Raw genomic sequence first — 20,444 nt, 5'->3', positions numbered from 1 at the left:
CACACACACACACACACACACACACACACACACACACACACACACACACACACACACACACTCCAATACATTGAGATAGCTGCTCCTATAAGAAAACACTCAATGTTCCTGCTTTAGGCATCTGGAAAAGCCAGATTAGACAACAGGTTTTGAGTGCTTAAAACTCAGCAATAGCAGGAACTTCCCTGGTGGTCCAGTGGTTAAGAATCTGCCTTCTAATGCAGGGGACACAGGTTCCATTCCTGGTCAGGGAACTAAGATCCCATAAGCCACGGGGCAACCAAGTCCGCATGCCACCAACTACAGGGCCCATGTGCCACAACTAAGACCCGACACAGCCAAAAATAAAACAAATAAATAAAAAATAAACATAAAAAAAAACCAACTTGGCAACAGCAGAATACTCTTCTGTGAAGCATACACTTTCAGCCTCACTTTCTAACCAAGCTTGGTGAACTGTTCATAGAGACCCACCCAATTAGTCAAACTCATACAGAAGAGAAAACACTACGAAGGTACTTTGGGACTCGAACTGAATTTACAACTTGTACTGCTCATAGGAAAAAGTCTTCCAGAAAAGATGGAGTCACCAAAATGATGAAAAGCCAAGGTACCAATCAATGCCTTTTTATCAAGGGTCAGTAAAAATAAGATACCACACAGATCACTAAATTTCTTTCCCCAGTGTGAGATATAACTAGTAAACTGGTCTTCTTTCTCTAAACCTGAAAATAAGACTAAAGTAAAATGCTAATATATCTAAAAAGAGCAACATGGGTTCTAGTAAAACTGAGGCATGATTGTGCCTAAATTTCTCTTCCACCTTGACATGCATCTTCATCAAACCCCTTTTGTGTGGTAACATAAACATATGTATTATTTTACTTTCCTACTTCTTTGAAGTTAGAATTAAGAAATAACAGAAAGCCAAAAAAAATAGTAATATGTTGAGACAATAACAAATAAAGCAGGTGTCACATATTTAAAACAAATTTTAAGTAACGAACAAGGGGTACCTGCTGAAATCTTTTTAAGTGAAGAGTGAGAACAGGAGGAGCAAGGGAAATTAGCATCTGCTTCTTAGCATTGGTGTAAACGTGTTTCTTCTCACCTACAGAAAGAAAGCAATTTTAGCAGTGTGAGGATCATTTTAGACCACTATATAGCATTCACATCTGCTATAAAATCATTCCAGGGGCTTCCCTGGTGGCGCAGTGGTTGAGAGTCCGCCTGCCGATGCAGGGGACACGGGTTCGTGCCCCGGTCTGGGAGGATCCCACATGCCACGGAGCGGCTGGGCCCGTGAGCCATGGCTGCTGAGCCTGCGCTCCGCAACGGGAGAGGCCACAGCAGTGAGAGGCCCGCGTACAGCAAAAAAATAAAAAATAAAAAAATCATTCCAAACATCTAAAGCAAGGATCAGTACGCTTTCTGCAAAGAACCAAATAATAAATATTTCAGGCTTTTTGGACCAAGAGGCAAAATCAAGGATATTTTGTACGTATTAATATACAAATTTTATAGAATTCAAACTATAATAAAATAGAGTATGATTGCAGTCTACTGAAAAGAAGAATGGAATCATTTTTGGAGAGGTAACAATTGGTTCAAAGTTCATGTTTTTAACTATAAAATCATTTTCAAATGTTCATCTGTAAAAAATATTTTTAGCTCGGAGATCACAGAAAAACAAGAAGCAGGCGAAATTTAGCCTGCAAACCACAGTTCACTTACACCGGCTCTAAAGCAAACAGAAATGCTATAAAATCAACACGATTTACTTTTTGTATCAACAAGTAAATAAATAAAAAGCTAAACTTTCTAAATGTTTCAACAATTCTAGTAAGAATCCTTAGGAATCTATGATGCCTCCCTATCCCACTTACCCAGGATCAAAAAAAAAACAAGGTGGGGGCAGGGGTAGGAGGGGGATTATTAATATCTTTTCGTTCTGTATTTGAAGAAGATGGTAAGAAAGCACTGTCCTCCCAGTACCTTGCACTGGGCACGTCACTTCAGCACGCTGAAGAATTAAAGTGTGGTTTTCTGGATGCAAGAGAGTTGAGGCTCATCACAAATGACAGGAAACTGAGGATACAAAGAAACAGCCCCTATCTGTTAAGGAGCCTGCTGTGATAACATCTCAGTGGGATGATTTCTCTACAGGGAGTCGTATCAGAGAGCAAACTGCCCCACTTTAACTGCTGCTGGGATGCCATAGAGTACTAGCCACATCAACAAAGTTCTGCTTATCCATCCTTCTATTAAAATATTTACACAGGGGGCCTCCCTGGTGGCGCAGTGGTTGGCAATCTGCCTGCTAATGCAGGGGACACGGGTTCGAGCCCTGCTCTGGGAGGATCCCACATGCCGCGGAGTAACTAGGCCCGTGAGCCATAACTACTGAGCCTGCGCGTCTGGAGCCTGTGCTCCGCAACGAGAGGCCGCGATAGTGAGAGGCCTGCGCACCGCGATGAAGAGTGGCCCCCGCTTGTCACAACTAGAGAAAGCCCTAGCACAGAAACAAAGACCCAACACAGCAAAAATAAATAAATTAATTAATAAACTCCTACCCCCAACATCTTCTAAAAAAAAAGAAAACTTACACAGTATTTTGGGAAAAGGGAACTTATTGACACCATCCAAACCCTGATTCAATTAAAACAGTAGAACTCTACTGATACAGTGCAAAATGTACCCCTAAACATTAATTTTACTTTCTGTGAAAGAATCTGAATACCTTTTATATTTGCCTTTGGTCCACTATACTGTCTCCGTGTGCACACTTCACAAAGCAGTTTATTAGCATCTCGAAGTTTCTCATTTCGGGTGAACTGATATAAACAATGTTGGATTGAACATTCATCAGTACTGAAAGCTTCCCTGTTTGCAAGAGTACAGAAAGCAGTTTCTGGATCTTCGTTTACAACCTCATATACTTTCATCCCGGGAGTATGATCATCATTCAGAATCTCTAAATTTATTTCGTCAGGTTGAAGAGCAGCATTCAAGTTAAGGTTCTTAAATCCACTGGAAATGTCCACTTCTCCATTGCTCCCTTCCTTCATGTAGGCACCATTTAAATTCATAGTACATTCATCAGGAGATGCCAAAACCTTCAGATCATTATCCAGGTTGACATTTTTCATATCTACTTCATCTGTGGATTTTTGATTGTCAGTTACACTTACTATCATTTTTTCATGGCCATTCAAATCTTTCTGATTAACACAATATTCTTTATGTATAACTTCCTCTTGTGAAATATGGTTGGATTTAATATCCACTTCTCGCTGAAGTGACATTTCAACTTCACATTCATTACCTTCAGGATGGTCAATGGCACAGACATCATTTAAATGAAGAACTTTTCCTTGAATTTTTTGTTGCCTTCGTTGGTTCTGTGTAAAAAGTACAAAACATTAAAAAAAAACAACGAGAGAGAGGAAGAGAAAAAGCGTACACGTATCACGTCAGGTTTTCCTGTTTATCAATCAAAAATAAATAAGTTAATAAGGAAGAGTTCACTCCCAGAATTCCAACCCTAAAAGTTCCTTTACTATCGGGGATCAAATAAATTATACAGAAAAGTTCTTTGGGGCTTCCTTGGTGGTGCAACAGTTAAGAATCCACCTGCCAATGCAGGGGACACAGGTTCGAGCCCTGGTCCGGGAAGATCGCACATGCCGCGGAGCAACTAAGTCCGTGCGCCACAACTACTGAACCTGTGCTCTAGAGCCCACGAGCCACAATTACTGAGCCCACATGCCACAACAACTGAAGCCTAAATGCCTACAGCCTGTGCTCTGCAACAAGAGAAGTCACCACAATGAAAAGCCCATGCACTGCAATGAAGAGTAGCCTAGCCCCCGCTCGTTGCAACTAGAGAAAGCCCACGTACAGCAAGGAAGACCCAATGTAGCCAAAAATAAATAAATTAAATAAATAAATTTAAAAGAAAAGTTCTTTGATTGAAAGCAGGGATAAAACATCACCAATCATCAAAAAATTGTCACACGGGGTCAAATAAAAATGTGCAAGACATGGTCTCTGATCTAGACAGAGCAGTAAGGCTGTTGAACCCAAGTAGCCATGTAGCAGGGGGCGAGTGTCTACACACACACCAGGAAGGGATATATCCATGTGAGTTATAATAAAAATAATAAAATAAAAATAAACTGAAAAGGATGTATAAAAACAAACCAAAAATTCAAGGATGGGCAGAGGGATGGAGGAAAACATTCCGGGAAACAAATGGCCCAAAACTAGAGAAGCAAGGAAGCCACATATACAGAGGACAATAAAATACTCTACCCACTTAAATCACCTTCTTTGCCATTTGCTGCCTATGTCCAAGTGCGAGGCGGGGGGGTTGCATTTTATCCAGATTTCTGTTACTGGAATGCCTAAAGACTCAAGGGGTTAGCATTTTGAGTTGTCACTAAAAGGATAGTCCCTGTGAGGCTAATTCGTAATACCAGAAAACTGAAGGGCAGCACATAGGGCTCTGGACACAAAAATTTTCTGATATGCTTCAGTTAAAAATAGTACACATGAAAGAAAAATGGGGGAAGGATGTAAGCAAATACTTCAAAGGAAAGGAAATACAAACAGCCCTTAAACATAAAAACATGCTTAACTTCACTTACATTAAAATAAATAGAAAATTAAACTGCACTGAGATACTATTTTCCATCTATCAGACTGGCAGAAATCTAAAAGTTTGATAATACTCTGCTGTCAAGGATAAGGAGAAACAGCAAGTCTCATATGTTGCTGGTGGGAATATAAATTGGTACAACTTTTGTGGAGGTCAATTAATTTATCAAACCACAAATACAATCCCTCTTCTCAAAATGTGCCCAATCGATGACATATGTATAGGGTGATTCACAGCAGCACTGGCCATCATAGCAAAAGACTATAGGTGTTCGTATACCTAAATCAAAAGAGAAATGGTTAGATAAACTATAGTATATCTATTATACTATATTTAGTAGTATGTTTACTACTAAAATAAAACACCATACAGCTGTTAAAAAAGGAATCTTTGTGTCCTGAAATGTAAAGATCTCCAACAATCTAAGCAGAAACAAACAAAAAGCAAGGTCCAGAACACTGTGCATAATTTTTAAAATGAGTGAAAAACAAGACTACATATTTGTATTGTACTTGATAATATTTTCCAAAAAAACCTAGAGGACACATAAGAAACTAATGAAAGTAGTATCTATGTCATACAAGGAGGGAGACTTTTACTGTATACATTTATATATTTAAAATTTTTTGAATGTCAATGTATTAGCAACTCAAAAAATTTTTGAAAATGAACTAATGTTTTTTTTAAAGTTGTCACAATGCAGAATTTTTTTTAAAAAGCACATTTTCTTCACATATACTCAGAGAAACTTCACTGCAGAGAATATTAAATGAGCTAATTCTGTAATTGCCCAATGAAAGTGCTGTATATAAAATAAAAGACATGTCTACCAATGTCACTCAAGACTTTAAACTCAATAGTTCAAAAAATTAAAATGAGAAAAGTATGGTTTTCCTCCTAATTACCCACCTTGGCTTGCTTTTTGGCTTGCTTCTTTGCTTTTTTCTGTAAGTGCTTACTTGTTCCTGAAGGAATATCATTTCTCTCCTTTATGTAACTGTCATTATCTTTTTCTTCCTCACTTTCTTTATCTTCATCATCCATGGTCTTTTTCAGATTTTTATCATTTATACTTTTCTTACCACTCTTAAAATATGGAGAGAATATGGGACAAAAATAAAACTTTACTATTGTTGGTCAAGAGATTTCAGGTTACCTAAATAGTTTTCTACTCCTGTTTTACACCAGATTTATTTTTCACAATGTTTGGAAACATGTCCAGGACAAAATTCATTCATCTCAAACACCAGAAAGCAATCTTCACATACTGAGAAAACAAGCAAACAAACAAGTAAAACAGTAAAAAAGGCAACTTAACATATGAGTGTAATAGAAAGGAATTTAATGAGTTGTATTAGACACATAATGTATCATGCTGTAATTACGTCTATTTCTAAATGCACTCTCTGTTGGTGATTTACATGTCCCACTACATGTATTCCTTTTTATTCTTTTCTTTCTTTGCATGCAAATGACAGTTTTAAAGAAAGAAAAAGCAGAGTAAGTTTAGTAAGACTTTAATCACTAAGTAACAGTGATTTAAAGGGACCCCCAATTCATATTAAGTTGAATAACGATTTATCCAATACTCATAATATGTTCTCTTTTTCCTATGACTACTTGATAGGAACTAAATTAATATGGCTTAAAACTGAGATACCCTCTTAACATTTATAAACTTAAGTCTATAAGGAATTTGTGGCTAACCTTAAATAATGAAAATAAATAGTAATTAATATGAAGTAAATATTTCCGGATATGTAATCAAGTTAATTATCTATAAATAATTCCAGACACATTCTTTAAAAATATATATATATTGGGCTTCCCTGGTGGCGCAGTGGTTGAGAGTCCGCCTGCCGATGCAGGAGACGCGGGTTCGTGCCCCGTTTCGGGAAGATCCCACGTGCCGCGGAGCGGCTGGGCCCGTGAGCCATGGCCGCTGAGCCTGCGCGTCCGGAGCCTGTGCTCCGCAAATGGGAGAGGCCACGACAGTGAGAGGCCCGCATAACGCAAGAAAAAAAAAAAATATATATATATATATATATTTATCCCATTCTCTTTTCAAATCTTTAAAATTCTTCTGTCTCATATACACTAAGAAAAATTTCTCCATGCTTGGCCTAGTAATGTACAGCTTGGAAAAGGTAGCAAGCCCTCCCCCATAAATCTAGCACAGGAAAGAAAAAAATCTACTTAAATAAAATAAATGTAAGTCTTACCTGATCGTCTAAAACGGGTAGAGACAAATCAAGGAACGATTCATGAACCAAGGAGACCTTAACCAACCAAAAAAGAAAACGTAAAAAGGAAGAAAAGATTCACTTTAAACAATATATAGTAAAATCATGGGGGGGGGCGGTCCTAAATTTTAAAATAAAGGCTTAGGAAAATGAAATGAAAAATTACACAGTGTTGAGGACTCTGGGTTAGGGGAAATCAATTAAAATATTAAATAACTTCTCCCTGATAAAAGGAGTGCTCATAGTTCCAGCAAAAAAACATGCATACTTGGACAGTTCAAAAAGAATATCTTATAAAACTAACTAGACATTTGGTTTTGAAAGAAACAATTGATAAACTGTACATTATTAATATTAATGCATAAATCCAGTCTGCACTACATCTACTTACAGTTCTGCATTCATCACACATGATTGTACTAGTTAGTTCACCACCAAATACTCGGTCCACAAAACTTGGTACTGATTTTTTCTTTTCATAATCTATAAGGGGAAAAAGTCTATCAATTATCCTTATATAATTAATGAAATAAATCGAAACTACTTACTTACCTATCTAACCCTAAAATTTAATTTTAGTTTCCTATCCTATTGACTTTTCTCTATTCATAATTACCACAATTTTATTTTTATGCTACAGTCAGCAGCGTATACTCCACTTCTAAGCATAACACATTTTAACATAATCACATCTTGTGAAAAAGAAAAGAAAGTTCTTATCCAAGATCTAGTCAGTGGAAAATAAATTTTGCGAGTCAGTGAGACTTTCTGTATATCAGTATCTTACCTAGTAAAACAAGCAGATCGAGCTACACACAGAATGCTATTTTAGCTCGCTTCTAGCTCTAACATTCTAACACTGGCAGCAAGTTTGGGAGTAACTTGCTTTGTGAACTCCACTTAAAACAAAAACAAAAAGCCCTCAGGAGAGTATTTCAGACAAAATCCTCCTTTTATTTTTCTATGTTCCCAGAAATAACCTTGATAAGTTTAGCATAAGGTGACATAATTTAATTACCCAGTAGTCCAACTTTCTAATTACATGAAATGTGTAGGCCTTATTCAAATGACAGGTGTCATTTATACCTAAACACATTTTATGACAGACAGTGCAAACAGGCTTGATTCTCTCTCTGTTGCTGGCCAGGCCAGCACCAACGGCACCAAGGAGGTCAACAGTTGCTATGTGTTGATTCTGAACTGTGCTTTACAATACAGTAGTTGCTAGTCACTGGGGCCATCTAAATTTAAATTAGTTAGAATTAAATGAAAATAAAATTTAGCTCCTCAGTTGCACCAGTCACATTTCAAGGGTTCAGTAGCCACATGTGGCTACTGTATCGGACAGCAGAGAGACGGAAGCACTCCGTCATCACAGAAAGTTCTACTGGACAGACCTTTTCTAAATCTTTAAATGTCACATAATAAGAAAAAAGTTATCTCCATGATTAATAAACCAGCTGACAACTCTCAAAGACAATGACTGCTAATTAAAGTCTAAGCTTTTGAGGGAATTCCCTGGTGGTCCAGTGGTTAGGACGAGGTGCTTTCACTGCCGGGGCCCGGGTTCAATCCTTAGTCGGAGAACTAGCTGTTCCGACTAAGATCCCACAAGCCATGTGGCGTGGCCAAATAAATAAATAAATAAAGTCTAACTTTTTGAAAAATAAAATTGTGATGTCATCTTAGTTCTATGTTTATAAATTTTACCATAATATTGCATAAGAAGAATACACCAGGGCTTCCCTGGTGGCGCAGTGGTTGAGAGTCCACCTGCCGATGCAGGGGACACGGGTTCGTGCCCCGGTCCGGGAAGATTCCACATGCCGCGGAGCGGCTGGGCCCGTGAGCCATGGCTGCTGAGCCTGCGCGTCTGGAGCCTGTGCTCCGCAACAGGAGAGGCCACGACAGTGAGAGGCCCGCATACCGCAAAAAAAAAAAAAAAAAAAAAAAAAAAAGAATACACCAGAAGTTAAACTTTTCCAATGTATTTACCTTTGGAGTATTGAATAATTGTTTTAAATCAACGAAGATAAAGAGAAATTATAATAACTGTGGATAATAATATAAATTATTAATAACTGTGGATTTGAAATACATGTGTTAGCAATCTTGTCCTAAAGTACAGAGGAATTCAACTATAGTGCTTTAGTTCAAAAATTCAGACATTACCTTTAACTTTACTTTTTAGCTCTTCATCCAATTTTTCAGTAGAATTACCAAATGCTTTAAGAATTCCTTTACTCACTCTCTAAAAGTAATAAAATAGATATATATGCCATTAAATTTTATAGTTATTTTCCTTAAAAAGTATGTAATCAAGTCAAGAAAGTGATCAAGAATTAATTAGCTCCCCAAACTTACTGAATAAAGCTTAATATTTCTAAAATCACATTTTCAAAATTACTTCCAGAAGCTAAAAAGAATTATACTTAAAAAAACAATCACTAACCCCTGAGCAAAGGCACCATCTTATCATTTCAAGAGTTTAACCTACTCAAACCAAAGCTTTTCAGAACATGCCCAACTCCTTTGAAAAGACCACTGAAATACCATGTCCTAGAAGCAGAGTGGATAATGAGAGCTACAGGGACAAACTCCAGTGCTCAAAGCCTAGCTCCATCACTACTGGATGACCTTGAGCCAGGCACTGAACTCTTCTATACCCTAGTTTCATAATCTATAGAGTGAGAAAATGACTCACAGAATGGTTGTGAGGACTGAATAAGGTAATGCTTACAAAATACTGAGAACAGTGCTTGACAAAAAATAAGAGCAACATAAATATTAGTTGTTATCACTGTGTTATTACTATTATTAATTATATCCACATCCCCCCAAATTACTTTATATCCTGGTAATTAACAAAAAATTTAAAATAAAAATGTTCCCTGACTCTTAACAAAATAAAAATACTTCCTAGAATCAAAAAGCAGTGTTAAATCACACTCAGAATTAAGAGTAAGGGTGCGCTGCAACTGGGAATCGTTTGGGGGAGACACATTTTCCAGTACCTTATAGCTCTCCTGGTATAGGCTAGTACAATAGAACCCTTAAAGAACAACAACGCTGTAAACATCAAGCAAAGTAGAGCATTATGAAAAGGAGACTCATTTCTAATTCCCTTCATTCATTCTAATAATTAAAATATACTGGTTGAAAAGGCTGGTGAAGAAAAAAGATTTTTAATATATGGCCTCAACTAGTTTTCACTGCTCTAATAACTCTTAAGACAGCAAATGACAAAGAAGTTAATGAAGATCAGATTATAAAATACACTGGTCAAAATATGCTAACTTGATGTTCTTCTGCTCTCATTCCATCCAATAAATAGCGAAGCAGCTCCTGGCTGTCTTGCTGCTGATAGCCTTTAAATCGCACTGCTCTACAGAAAAAAGAAAAAGAAAGAAACAAGAAAAACAATGTTGAGTCTACTAAAATGGAACTATTTTTTATAAAATCTCAGGATCATATCCCAAATCTTGGAGTGTTCTAGTTTCTCAAAATTTGTTTAGTCCAACAACATCCTTAGTAGATTTAATTTTCATACAAAGTACATATTTTTTAATCCAAATGAAATAAACCATGCTTTAATATATCTACTGAATTAACTCTAAAGCTAATAATTTTTTCATATTATTTCCCAGCATCCTACTGATACACTGAAAGCACAATCAAAACAGATACTCACTTTTTACAGACCTGAGAAAAGAGTTCTCTAGGTGTCACGATTCCCTTTTTGGTCTCTTGCATCTCATTAAGAAACTGGCTCATGGCTAAAGTAAGAGGGCCTGGAGGCTCAAGGTTTATTTCTAAGGGCTCCTGAATATGGGAATAAAAATTACTTTCTTCAGTCAAATTTTGGAATCATTTATTTTATCAAAATATAACTAGTCAACATATATTCCTATGTTCCTGACAGAGCTGTCCCAATTAAATTCTCAAAATGTACATCAAAAGATGCAGAAGGCTTCTGGTCACAGACTTTGAAAAAGAATTCAGTTCTACTGTTTTAGATTATCAGGAACTTACTATCTAGGAACTGAAAGAGCCAAAGCAAAATGTAAATAATAAAAATGGATAAGGTAAAATTCATTTGGTTCTATAGCATTTAAGTCACCTGAAAAGATGTTAAAATAAGAATGCATGCCTAGGGCTTCACAAACATCAACAGCATTCCCAAGAAGGAAGCCAAACACTCAGCACAGCAGTACTTGGCATACACAGAGCAAATAAATGTAAAGGCCCCTTATAAACTTCCATTAGCCTGAAAATCCTTAATTTGGTAGCTTAAAACCAAATAAATAAAAGAGGTGAAAATGAGCATCAATTCTTAAAAATAATTTAAAATGCTGCTATTCAGAGAGGAAAAGTACTGAATAAAAGAAAATTTTAAAGTACGTACTGTTAATGCCAAATCAGGTGGTTCAATTTTTACAATTGTTCCAGACATTTTTACTTCTTTTAGTAGTTCTCTAAGCACGGGTGTTTGTGACAAATTCTGGAATGTAGTATGGAAAAGAAAGGGAAGATTATTTAAAGGCAAACCAATTCATTCAAATGTTTTCTAAGTGCCTATTCTACCAAATCAGAAAATCATTATCAACACTGCAACTTTTATTGCCACTGTCAAACAAAAAGTAACATCAAGCTCTTCCCCCCACTCTAAGTGGTTCATAAATACTTCAGTTCTGAGCTGCTTCATCACCTCAGAAGGTCATTCTCCCAACCACCCAATAGGAAGTAGCTACCCTACCACCACCACTACTTACCGCTACGTGCAACTAGGCGTTTGTTTCCGTACTTGGCTCTCCTGTTTCCCCCACCCAAGTGAAAGTTCTTTGAGGGCAAGGGCCATGTTTGTTTTGAGCCCTATTGCACCCCGGTGCTTAGCACAGTGTTTTACTGTCATGCAAAGTAAACATTCCCTTGAGTTTTTTTTTGAAAACACAGAAATAACTACTTACAAGGGAAAAGCTCAAGACTACAAGTAGCAAATATGCAAAAACACCCTATGAGGAAAACACTAGATTTCCTTAAAGGGGGAAAAATTAATATTGGCACCTGCATAACTGCATTGAAGAAACATGTATTTCCCAAATTACTGAGTCCTTTCACAGTTATTTGGGAAGTAGAATTCATGGAAGGATTTTCTTTAGCCATGTGTTCCTTTTTTTCTCTCTCTTGTTCATTTTTACTCTCCTTTTCTAGTTTTTTGTTTTCAAGTTCAATATTACCACTATCTTTTGCTGCTTTAAAAAAAGAAGAAGAAGAAGAAAAGACTTATTAGCAAAATGTACAACACAGCCATACCAAATGCAAAGTTATACTGGGGACCAGAATTTGTGAATTTTACCTAATAACATGATTTGCCACCTGTTTGATTTTAAATGTTTTTTTTACAAATATAAGTAAATTACCATCAAGAGAGAAAAACCAATAAACAAAAAATATTCAGAACTGATGTAAGCATTACTTTGACAAATGAAACCAAACAGTATATGCTTCAATATAAATCCCTTTTTAATGCACAAATGTTTTCTACAAATGAGCATATCTTACCCTGTGAAATCAGAGTATAAAGCAATCAAATAAAGAATGTGGACATGAAATAAATTTTTAAATGAAGTCTGAGCATCAAAAACCAATCCTGAAGTTAGGAACAAACAATTCTGGCTCCACAAAAGATACCACTGTGACCGTAAAAATCTAAACAAGCTTTTAAAGCAAATGATGAAAGCCAACCCAATTAATTTAATTATGTATGAAAAAAACCTGAGAAGTATCTGGCCTTTTGAAGGAGTTACAGGCACTTTACTTTCACATCATCCAAACAAATGTAACAAAATAAATTCATTATAAGGCAGGTCTCCCTTAAGCCCCTGTGCCAGGGTATGGGAATAGGGTGTTACTGCTCACTACTTAGTCCAGACTCTACATCACATTTGACAATATTATTTCTCAGATTCCCTTATAATTCTAACTCCTTATGTTTTACATTCTTAACCAAAAATAGTTTGAAATCAATCATAATTAATGTTATTCAGCTATATGTAATGCTACGGTATGTTAAACTAAATATCAGCAGATTATATAAATCAACATTACAGTATATATTAAGAAACAAATGATTTTACCTGATTTTGGAGCTGTAATACCGGCTTGTTTTCTAACATAATCAACCACCTGACCCAATCTGTTTGAATTACAATACTGGACCTCATCATCACATAGGTAACACCTGTGTCCCAAAAGATCCCAGAGAAGAAAAGTAACAAACTGACAACCACAGAAGGGCACTAATTTTAATTCATGGAGCCCAAAGTGTGTAACCCTCAAATTATTCTACTAAAGAAACTGAAAATGAAAATTCTATGTTTTGAAGGAGATTATACATATTAACTCTGGTTTACTGTTAAATAAGGTTAGCCTGAATTATAGCTACATATAAATACTGTGAAAATACTCCACATTTTCACATAGTATGGCTATTTTTAACATTACAGTGAAGTTTTTTCTAATATTTCAAATCACAGACCTACATCATCAAAATTAACAAATTTTACAACTGACAAATGTTCAGTGAACACTGCTATGTAAATGGTTTTTAAAGATGTAAAATTTTATTTTAATGAGGTTAAAAGAAATACCAGCCTGAAATACCATTTTCATGCAAATTCATTGCCAAAATTTAGTATATTCTCGGTTTATCTGGAATTTGTTCTTAGTGTCCCAATTTTTAAACTAAAAATAATCTACCATACACTTTGTAATATCACAAGAAAGAAAAACAAGTGTGAAAATTCCTATGTCTTCTCCATGCTATAATTTTTGTGTTTGTACAATACTAAGCAAAAGCTTCTCATAACATCACATTCTCTAGCCTTCTGAAAGTGATGGTATTTAAACAAATACTACAAAAATTTTAACTTTCTTGCTCTTTAAACATTTCAAACACCTCCATTCTCCAACATTTCAAATGATTTCCAGCAAATGGGCACAGGAGTTGAAACTCACCATACACTCCAGTTGTCCAAACTAAGAACCAGACAATGTGGTTCAGATCTCGGCGTCATATAGTGCTTCAAGGCATGCTGCTCCTGAGAATTTCTGCCGCAGCCCTAGAGAATCATAATCATAAACCTCAAAGCCACAAAAATTCACCAGGAGAGAATTCATAATCTACAATGAATAAGGAAGTGGGTCAAGAAATTCTGCCATTCTTATACTGAAAATAAAACTTTAGACTCTAGAGAGTCCAGATTTTGTTAAAACTTAAATATGAATAGGCAGCTGAGGACACTTAAGGAAAAAGGTATATATAAACCCAAGCACTAGAAGGACTCTTCCTCTCCAACTTGTCCTTTCCAGTCCCAACTAAACCATGCTAATGTAGTCATTCACTAGTTCTAGTTTAGACTCCTTAACATCTTCCTAAGTATTTTCCTAACTTCAACCTTTCTTCATATACATATTTTTTTAGTTTAATATTCCTAAAACAAAGCTCTGTTCATATACTCAATTCAAAAGTGATGAATTGCTCTTAAACTCCTACTCACCAAACCTGATACCCTCTGATCCCAATCCACCTTTTCAGGATTATCCCCCATAATCTCCTATTTGAGTATCATCTATCAGCTAAAACCACAGCCCTTCCACAATACAATTTTGTTCACATTATTCCATTTGCCTTGAAATTCTTTACCGTTACTGCCACTGATCAAATCCCACCCAGTCTTCAGGATCTTGCTCAAAGGCCACTTCCTCTCAGAAGCCTGTGCTTATCCTTCAAGATAAGAAAACACTATATTCTTCCTCTAAACACACTCCTACAAAACATGGTATAAATTCCTGGTGGCATTCCTTATTTTCTACCTTATATTAAAGTTGTTAATGTTGATATCCTTCCTCCCCTGGAGTGTAAATCCTGAAGGCATGAAAAACAGGATTAACCTATTACCAAAAACCTAGCAAAGTGAAGGAGGTCAATAAGCATTAATTGAACAAGTAAATGGGAGATTTTCACCTACATCTGCATAGGCATATTCATAAAAGAACACGACCATATTGTGTGTCTCCAGGTGATTAAATCACAGCTAAGAAATACATCTTCACTGTGTATCTATCTGAACCAGGCTTCCAACTCTCTTGGATAGCACTACAATAAGTGGTCCTGTTTCTATTGTAGCTACTAAAAATATCCTTCAGAGGGAAAATATTTATCAAACCTACTGACTCAATTTATCCCGCTCAACATTTAAATCTAAAATAAACTACATTAACATTTGATATTAATTTTGAAAATTATAACACCATTTGAGATTATTTGAAACTTAAACATGACATGAGTTATCGTAAGACAACAGGTGAGAATCCCTTGCTAACAGTGCAAAAGATAACTCTACTGGGATAAAAGTTAACAGTTAATACTGACATTGTCTTACCCTTAGGAATTAAAAAGATAGCAAAATAGTTAAAATTTATAATAAGAAATGTATTGTGGAAAATTTGAAGTAGTAAAATATATTCACCCTCATCATATGTATCTAACAGGTTAAATGAAAACTTTTCAAATACAAATAAACAATAAATATGTTCTTTACTAGCATATACTTTTTTTTTAAGTGTCTGACCACAAAAAGGTACCACTATCAGAATGTTTAAAATAAAAAACTGTGACAATACTAAATGCTGGCAAGGATGTGGAGAAAGTGGATCACACATGCTACTGGTAGGGATATAAAATGGTACAGCCATTCTGGAAAAGTTTGGGAGTTTCTTAAAAACTAAACATTTAAGGGGATTTCCCTGGTGGTCCAGTGGTTGGGACTCTGCACTTCCACTGCGGGGGGCACGGGTTCAATCCCCGGTCCGGGAACTAGGATCACGTGCCACGTAGGGCAGCCAAAAAAACCCAAAAAACTAAACATTTAATTATCATATTACCCAGCAATTGCACTCTTGGACATTGTCCCCAGAGAAATGCAATCTTAATTTCACACAAAAACGTGTACACAAATGTTCATAGCAGCTTTATTCATAATCACCAAAAAAGTGATAAGCCCCGATGTCCTTCAACAGGTGAACAGTTAAAGTGTGGTACGTCCATACCATGTAATACCACTCAGCAATAAAAAAGAACAAACTATTGATACACACAACTTGGGTAAAGCCTCAGGTGATTAGGCTAAGTGAAAAAAGCCAATCCTAAAATGTTGTATATTACATGACTCCATTTATATAACATTTCTAAAATGACAAAATTTTAGAAACAGAGAACAGACTAGTGGTTGCGAGGGGCTAGGGGGAGGGATGGCAGTAGAGAAGCGAGTATGATTTTAAAAACGCAACACGAGGTCCATGTAATGTTGGAACTATTCAATACCTTGACTGTGGTGGTGGATACACGAAACTACATAGGTGACAAACTGTACAGAACTTAATACACACATACTCACATGCACAACACACATATACCCACACACAAACGAAGAGAAGTAAAACTGGGGAGACCTGATTAAGACTGATGGATTGCATCAATGTTAGTATCCTGGTTGTGATATTATACTATAGTTTTATAAAATGTTACCACTGCCCAGTAGTCCAGTTTCCTAACATATAAACTTACCACCACTAAGGCTGACTAAGAGGCTCTCCTGACCTCTAGTACTAAGGTAATACCTGTGAGCTGTTCTGCAACCCAGATACCACCCAACCCCAACGTATTCATTCCCCCAGAAGCCAGAAATGTGGCCTGGTGACAGCTCACAGCTCAGTCCGTCCATCCCCAAGAATTATCCTCAGTGGAAGGAAGCCGCCTTGCCCAAGGTTAGTTCCCCTCCCCAGGGTCACCCCATATCCAGTGGCTGGTCTATGCACAAGTACAAAGGCCTGGCCTCTTGCCTCAATTCAGGACCTCTCTGAAGGCCAGAGTTCACTGTTGGATCAGCTGAGACCCCGTAGCACTGCCTCTTTGCTCTCCCTCTGCCTAAACTTGCTTCCCTCACTGTTTTCCTTGGGTGGTACCTGAGAACTCCCCCCAATAAACCACCTACACACAAATCTCACTCTCAGAATCTGTTCCCCAGAGAACATGACCTATGCCAGCTAGCATTCTGGTCACCCATACTGTACTTTTAGGTAATATCTTCTAAAATAAGTTCATACTTATATAAATTTGTAAGTTCATACTTAATAAAATTCCGTATCAATCAAAATCTAAGCATACCTGATGGCCACATTTAAGACACAGCCAAACTGAAGGATTTTCTTCTGTTTCTTCTTCAGATTTATCTTTTACTTTATTGTCTGTCTTACAATCTTGGCAAATGTTCCATTCCACATTCACTAAAGCCTTTTTCAAATGACCTTGTTCCAATCCTTTTCTAATGTGTCTGCACATAGGTTCTATTAAAACAAATAATAAAGGAGTACGTGAGGTAAAATATGTTTTTCTTCAGCTAATCTCAAAACTTACACTTGATTTGAACTTCAAAAATGAATTTATAAACAAATTTTTAGATAACCTGAAAAGTTAAATTTTTGTTTGATATTTGATTATAAGATGATTATGTAAGAAAGAGATGTTATACAAATTTTGAAGTCCTTGGTATAACTACCACCACCCCAAATCACTTCAATTTATTTATCACATCTATTATTCTCTTTATTTTAAAAGGTTTGTAGAGAAGGTCCCTCATTCAGTCAACAATACAACTACTGCACACCTGGCACTGTGACAGATGCCAGGGAACCTAAAAAGTGACCAACTCACAGCTCTTTCTTTAAGCAGCACACATTCTGGCAGGAGAAGCAAATAAATAAATAAATGTACAAGAATCTCTGAAACATGCTATAGCAGCACGAGAAGGTTGATGTCAATGAAAGTTTCACAGGGGAGGTAATGTCTGTACAATCTTGGAAGATATTTACAGTAACAAAAACTCATATTAATTAAGCACTTAACTATGAGTGTGACACTGTGCTACATTATCTCATTTAATCCACACAACCACCCCAGAAGGAAGACTCTACTATCCCCAATGACAGATGAGAAACCTCAAAGTTAGTGCCCAAGGTCACATAACTACTGAACAGCTATGCCAGAATTTGGATTCAAGTCTTTCTTATTTCACGCTCATACTTTAAACTATGACCTCATGGAGTAAAGAACAATCTGAAAAGACCACATCTCATGAACAAAGGGATGGTGGCGTAAAATGTAAAAGTGCATGCTGTCTCCTGAGAATGGCAGTCACGCATGTTTAAAAACGAGCAGCTGGACCTGAAACTGAAAACCCCCACTGGGGCTAGATCACTAACAGGCTTCACAAGCCACTCTAAAGGGCTTCAGTTCTTTGAGGGCCCCTGGAGGTTTAGAAACTCATCAAGTGACACAATTAGCTTTATGTCCAATGAATGTGCACCAAGAGAATATAAATGCAAGTGAGATCATGTGAAAAACTACTAAATCCCAGTAAGTCATCAAAAAAACACAAACTGAAAAAAGAAAATACTCTTTTTCAACTAGCAAATCAGGAAAAGATTTTTACAAATGATACTAACCTGTGTCAATAAAGGTTCAGAGAAATGGACACTTTGTTACGCTGCAAAGGGGCCTGTAATTTAGTAAAACATTTCTGAAGGGCAATTTGGCAATAGATCCAAAAGAGCCTTGAACATGTTTATACCATTTAATTCAGCAATTCTAATTTTAGGATCTGTACCAAGAAGAAGATAACCAGATGTGCACAGTTTTAGCTACAAAAATGTTTACTATGACTCTATTCATAACACTGAAAAGTTAAAGATTTATCTACACTTGTAACAGTAGGGGATTACCTAAATAAATTATGAAATGTGCAACCATGGTCTTTTACATCAATGGAATAAACATCACGCCATTAAAAATGTTGTGCTATTAAATGACATGTCTATACAAAGATAAGTTAAATTGCAAATTACAGAATAATGTACACTTTGATCCCATTTTTACATATTAAAATAGATGTCCATTTAGGGATACAAACAGTACTTTAAAGATTTAGTTGGTGAAATATACCTAAAGATTCAGAAGAATCATCAATTGGAACAGTTTTTCCCTTTGTCCGTTTCTTTCCCATGTTGGCACTTTATGGATTACTTACTGACACAAAATAACAATCTAGAAAACAAGATAAAGTTAGCTTGACAAAAAAAAGGATGTTTTACAGTTCTCTTGGAGACAGTAACATAACTAAACCACATAATTTTGTGTGTCTATTGTTACAAAAACCATTCACATGTATCATCCAGTTTTCAGTAAGAACCCTGAAGTAGAGTATTACCTCTGTTTTTCATAGCCTAGGAAACTGATTCTTAGTAAGGTTAAAAGGTTTTCAATAAATGTAAAGGTCAGGAGATAACCTACACCTTCTTACACAGATCTTGAAAAGTCTCAGCCCCTTACATTATTAGGAATTCAACTTCTCACTAAATAAATGTGGAATGGTGGTGGCACTTTGAAACAAGATAATTTCTCGTCCTTCAAAGCCATCTTTCTTAGCTCCTGCAGGGAATGCAATTTGGTTGATATTTCTCAAAGAAAATTAAAAATAATTCTGAAAACAATCTCCTAGAGGGAGTTAGAAAATTCACAAAATAATTCAAAGCGAAATATAAAAAGTGACACACGGTTCTGCATTTTTCCACACCAGGATTTCCTATGGATGTTAGCTGAAAATCGATTACATTTGCATTCTCAACCATTTACATTACATTCTTGACAAAATCAGTTTGGACTACTATGATAAATCTAGTTCATATCAAATCACCTCCTTAGTCAACAATTAAAAATTAGAAAACATGAAAAATACTGAAAGTACATACAGGTCTACCTAATAGCGGTTTTGAAAAGTATATTTTACATACATTAAAATAACTTAGTGTCAAAATCACTTAAATGACTAAAATAATTATTTTACCTGGGATGCTTATTAAAATTCTGATTGCATAAATGGAAAGTAGGACCTGGGACATACGTTTTTAAAACACTTCCCAATTAACTGATACTTAGCTGTCATCGTGCTCTGGCTTAGAGTATTAGAAGTATTCCTCCTTTAGCTCTTAATGGGTTAGGGTAACTAAAGGTAATTCCAAAAGGTTTGTATGAAGAATGAGTGGCAAATTAAATAACTGTTAACCTTTTCAAAGATAATATAAAATGTAACAAAGTTTCATGTTTACAAAGTAAATTAACTACTAACAAAAGAACACAACTATATGGGTATATATAAAATGAGCGTATATTTTATGTAATTTTCTCACCCCAAGATAATATTTAACATAATTTCTCTTATCTAGAATTGCATATTTTAGGGGAAAAAACAGCATCTAAGTTCTTCTCTCCAATCCAACTCCCTCTAATCTGTGCTGCATTCCAGTACCAGACATATCTTCCAATAATGCCATTTTCCTCATATCACCCTCTTTTTTTTTTTTTTTTTTCGGGGGACGCGGGCTTCTCACTGTTGTGGCCTCTCCCCTTGCGGGGCACAGGGTCC

At 36.2% G+C, this 20,444-nt stretch overlaps 1 protein-coding gene across 3 annotated transcripts in view; it reads right to left on the bottom strand.

The window, feature by feature from the left end:
- The window catches only part of USP16 (ubiquitin specific peptidase 16), a 27,977-nt gene that overhangs the window by 4,988 nt on the left and 2,545 nt on the right, over nucleotides 1–20,444 (bottom strand). Inside the window, exons 2-15 of one of the 3 annotated variants that reach the window (XM_007458801.1) lie at nucleotides 18,965–19,066; nucleotides 17,132–17,310; nucleotides 13,921–14,024; nucleotides 13,041–13,144; nucleotides 11,968–12,152; nucleotides 11,309–11,404; nucleotides 10,595–10,725; nucleotides 10,201–10,288; nucleotides 9,076–9,154; nucleotides 7,295–7,386; nucleotides 6,883–6,939; nucleotides 5,570–5,746; nucleotides 2,741–3,401; nucleotides 1,017–1,111 (exon numbers count right to left, since the gene is read on the bottom strand). In XM_007458801.1, coding sequence (XP_007458863.1) covers nucleotides 1,017–1,111; nucleotides 2,741–3,401; nucleotides 5,570–5,746; nucleotides 6,883–6,939; nucleotides 7,295–7,386; nucleotides 9,076–9,154; nucleotides 10,201–10,288; nucleotides 10,595–10,725; nucleotides 11,309–11,404; nucleotides 11,968–12,152; nucleotides 13,041–13,144; nucleotides 13,921–14,024; nucleotides 17,132–17,310; nucleotides 18,965–19,025 — 2,109 coding nt within the window. In that variant the 5' untranslated portion in view covers nucleotides 19,026–19,066. Of the gene's footprint in view, nucleotides 1–1,016; nucleotides 1,112–2,740; nucleotides 3,402–5,569; nucleotides 5,747–6,882; nucleotides 6,940–7,294; nucleotides 7,387–9,075; nucleotides 9,155–10,200; nucleotides 10,289–10,594; nucleotides 10,726–11,308; nucleotides 11,405–11,967; nucleotides 12,156–13,040; nucleotides 13,145–13,920; nucleotides 14,025–17,131; nucleotides 17,311–18,964; nucleotides 19,067–20,444 lie in introns of all 3 variants that reach the window. The other 2 variants (XM_007458800.1, XM_007458802.1) reach the window with 2 other exon arrangements.

Source organism: Lipotes vexillifer, unplaced genomic scaffold, assembly GCF_000442215.2.
Source record: "Lipotes vexillifer unplaced genomic scaffold, Lipotes_vexillifer_v1.1 scaffold93, whole genome shotgun sequence".
Taxonomy (NCBI): domain Eukaryota; kingdom Metazoa; phylum Chordata; class Mammalia; order Artiodactyla; family Lipotidae; genus Lipotes; species Lipotes vexillifer.
The sequence above is the reverse complement of the archived record's forward strand: the minus strand, read 5'-3'. Positions and strand labels throughout refer to the sequence as shown.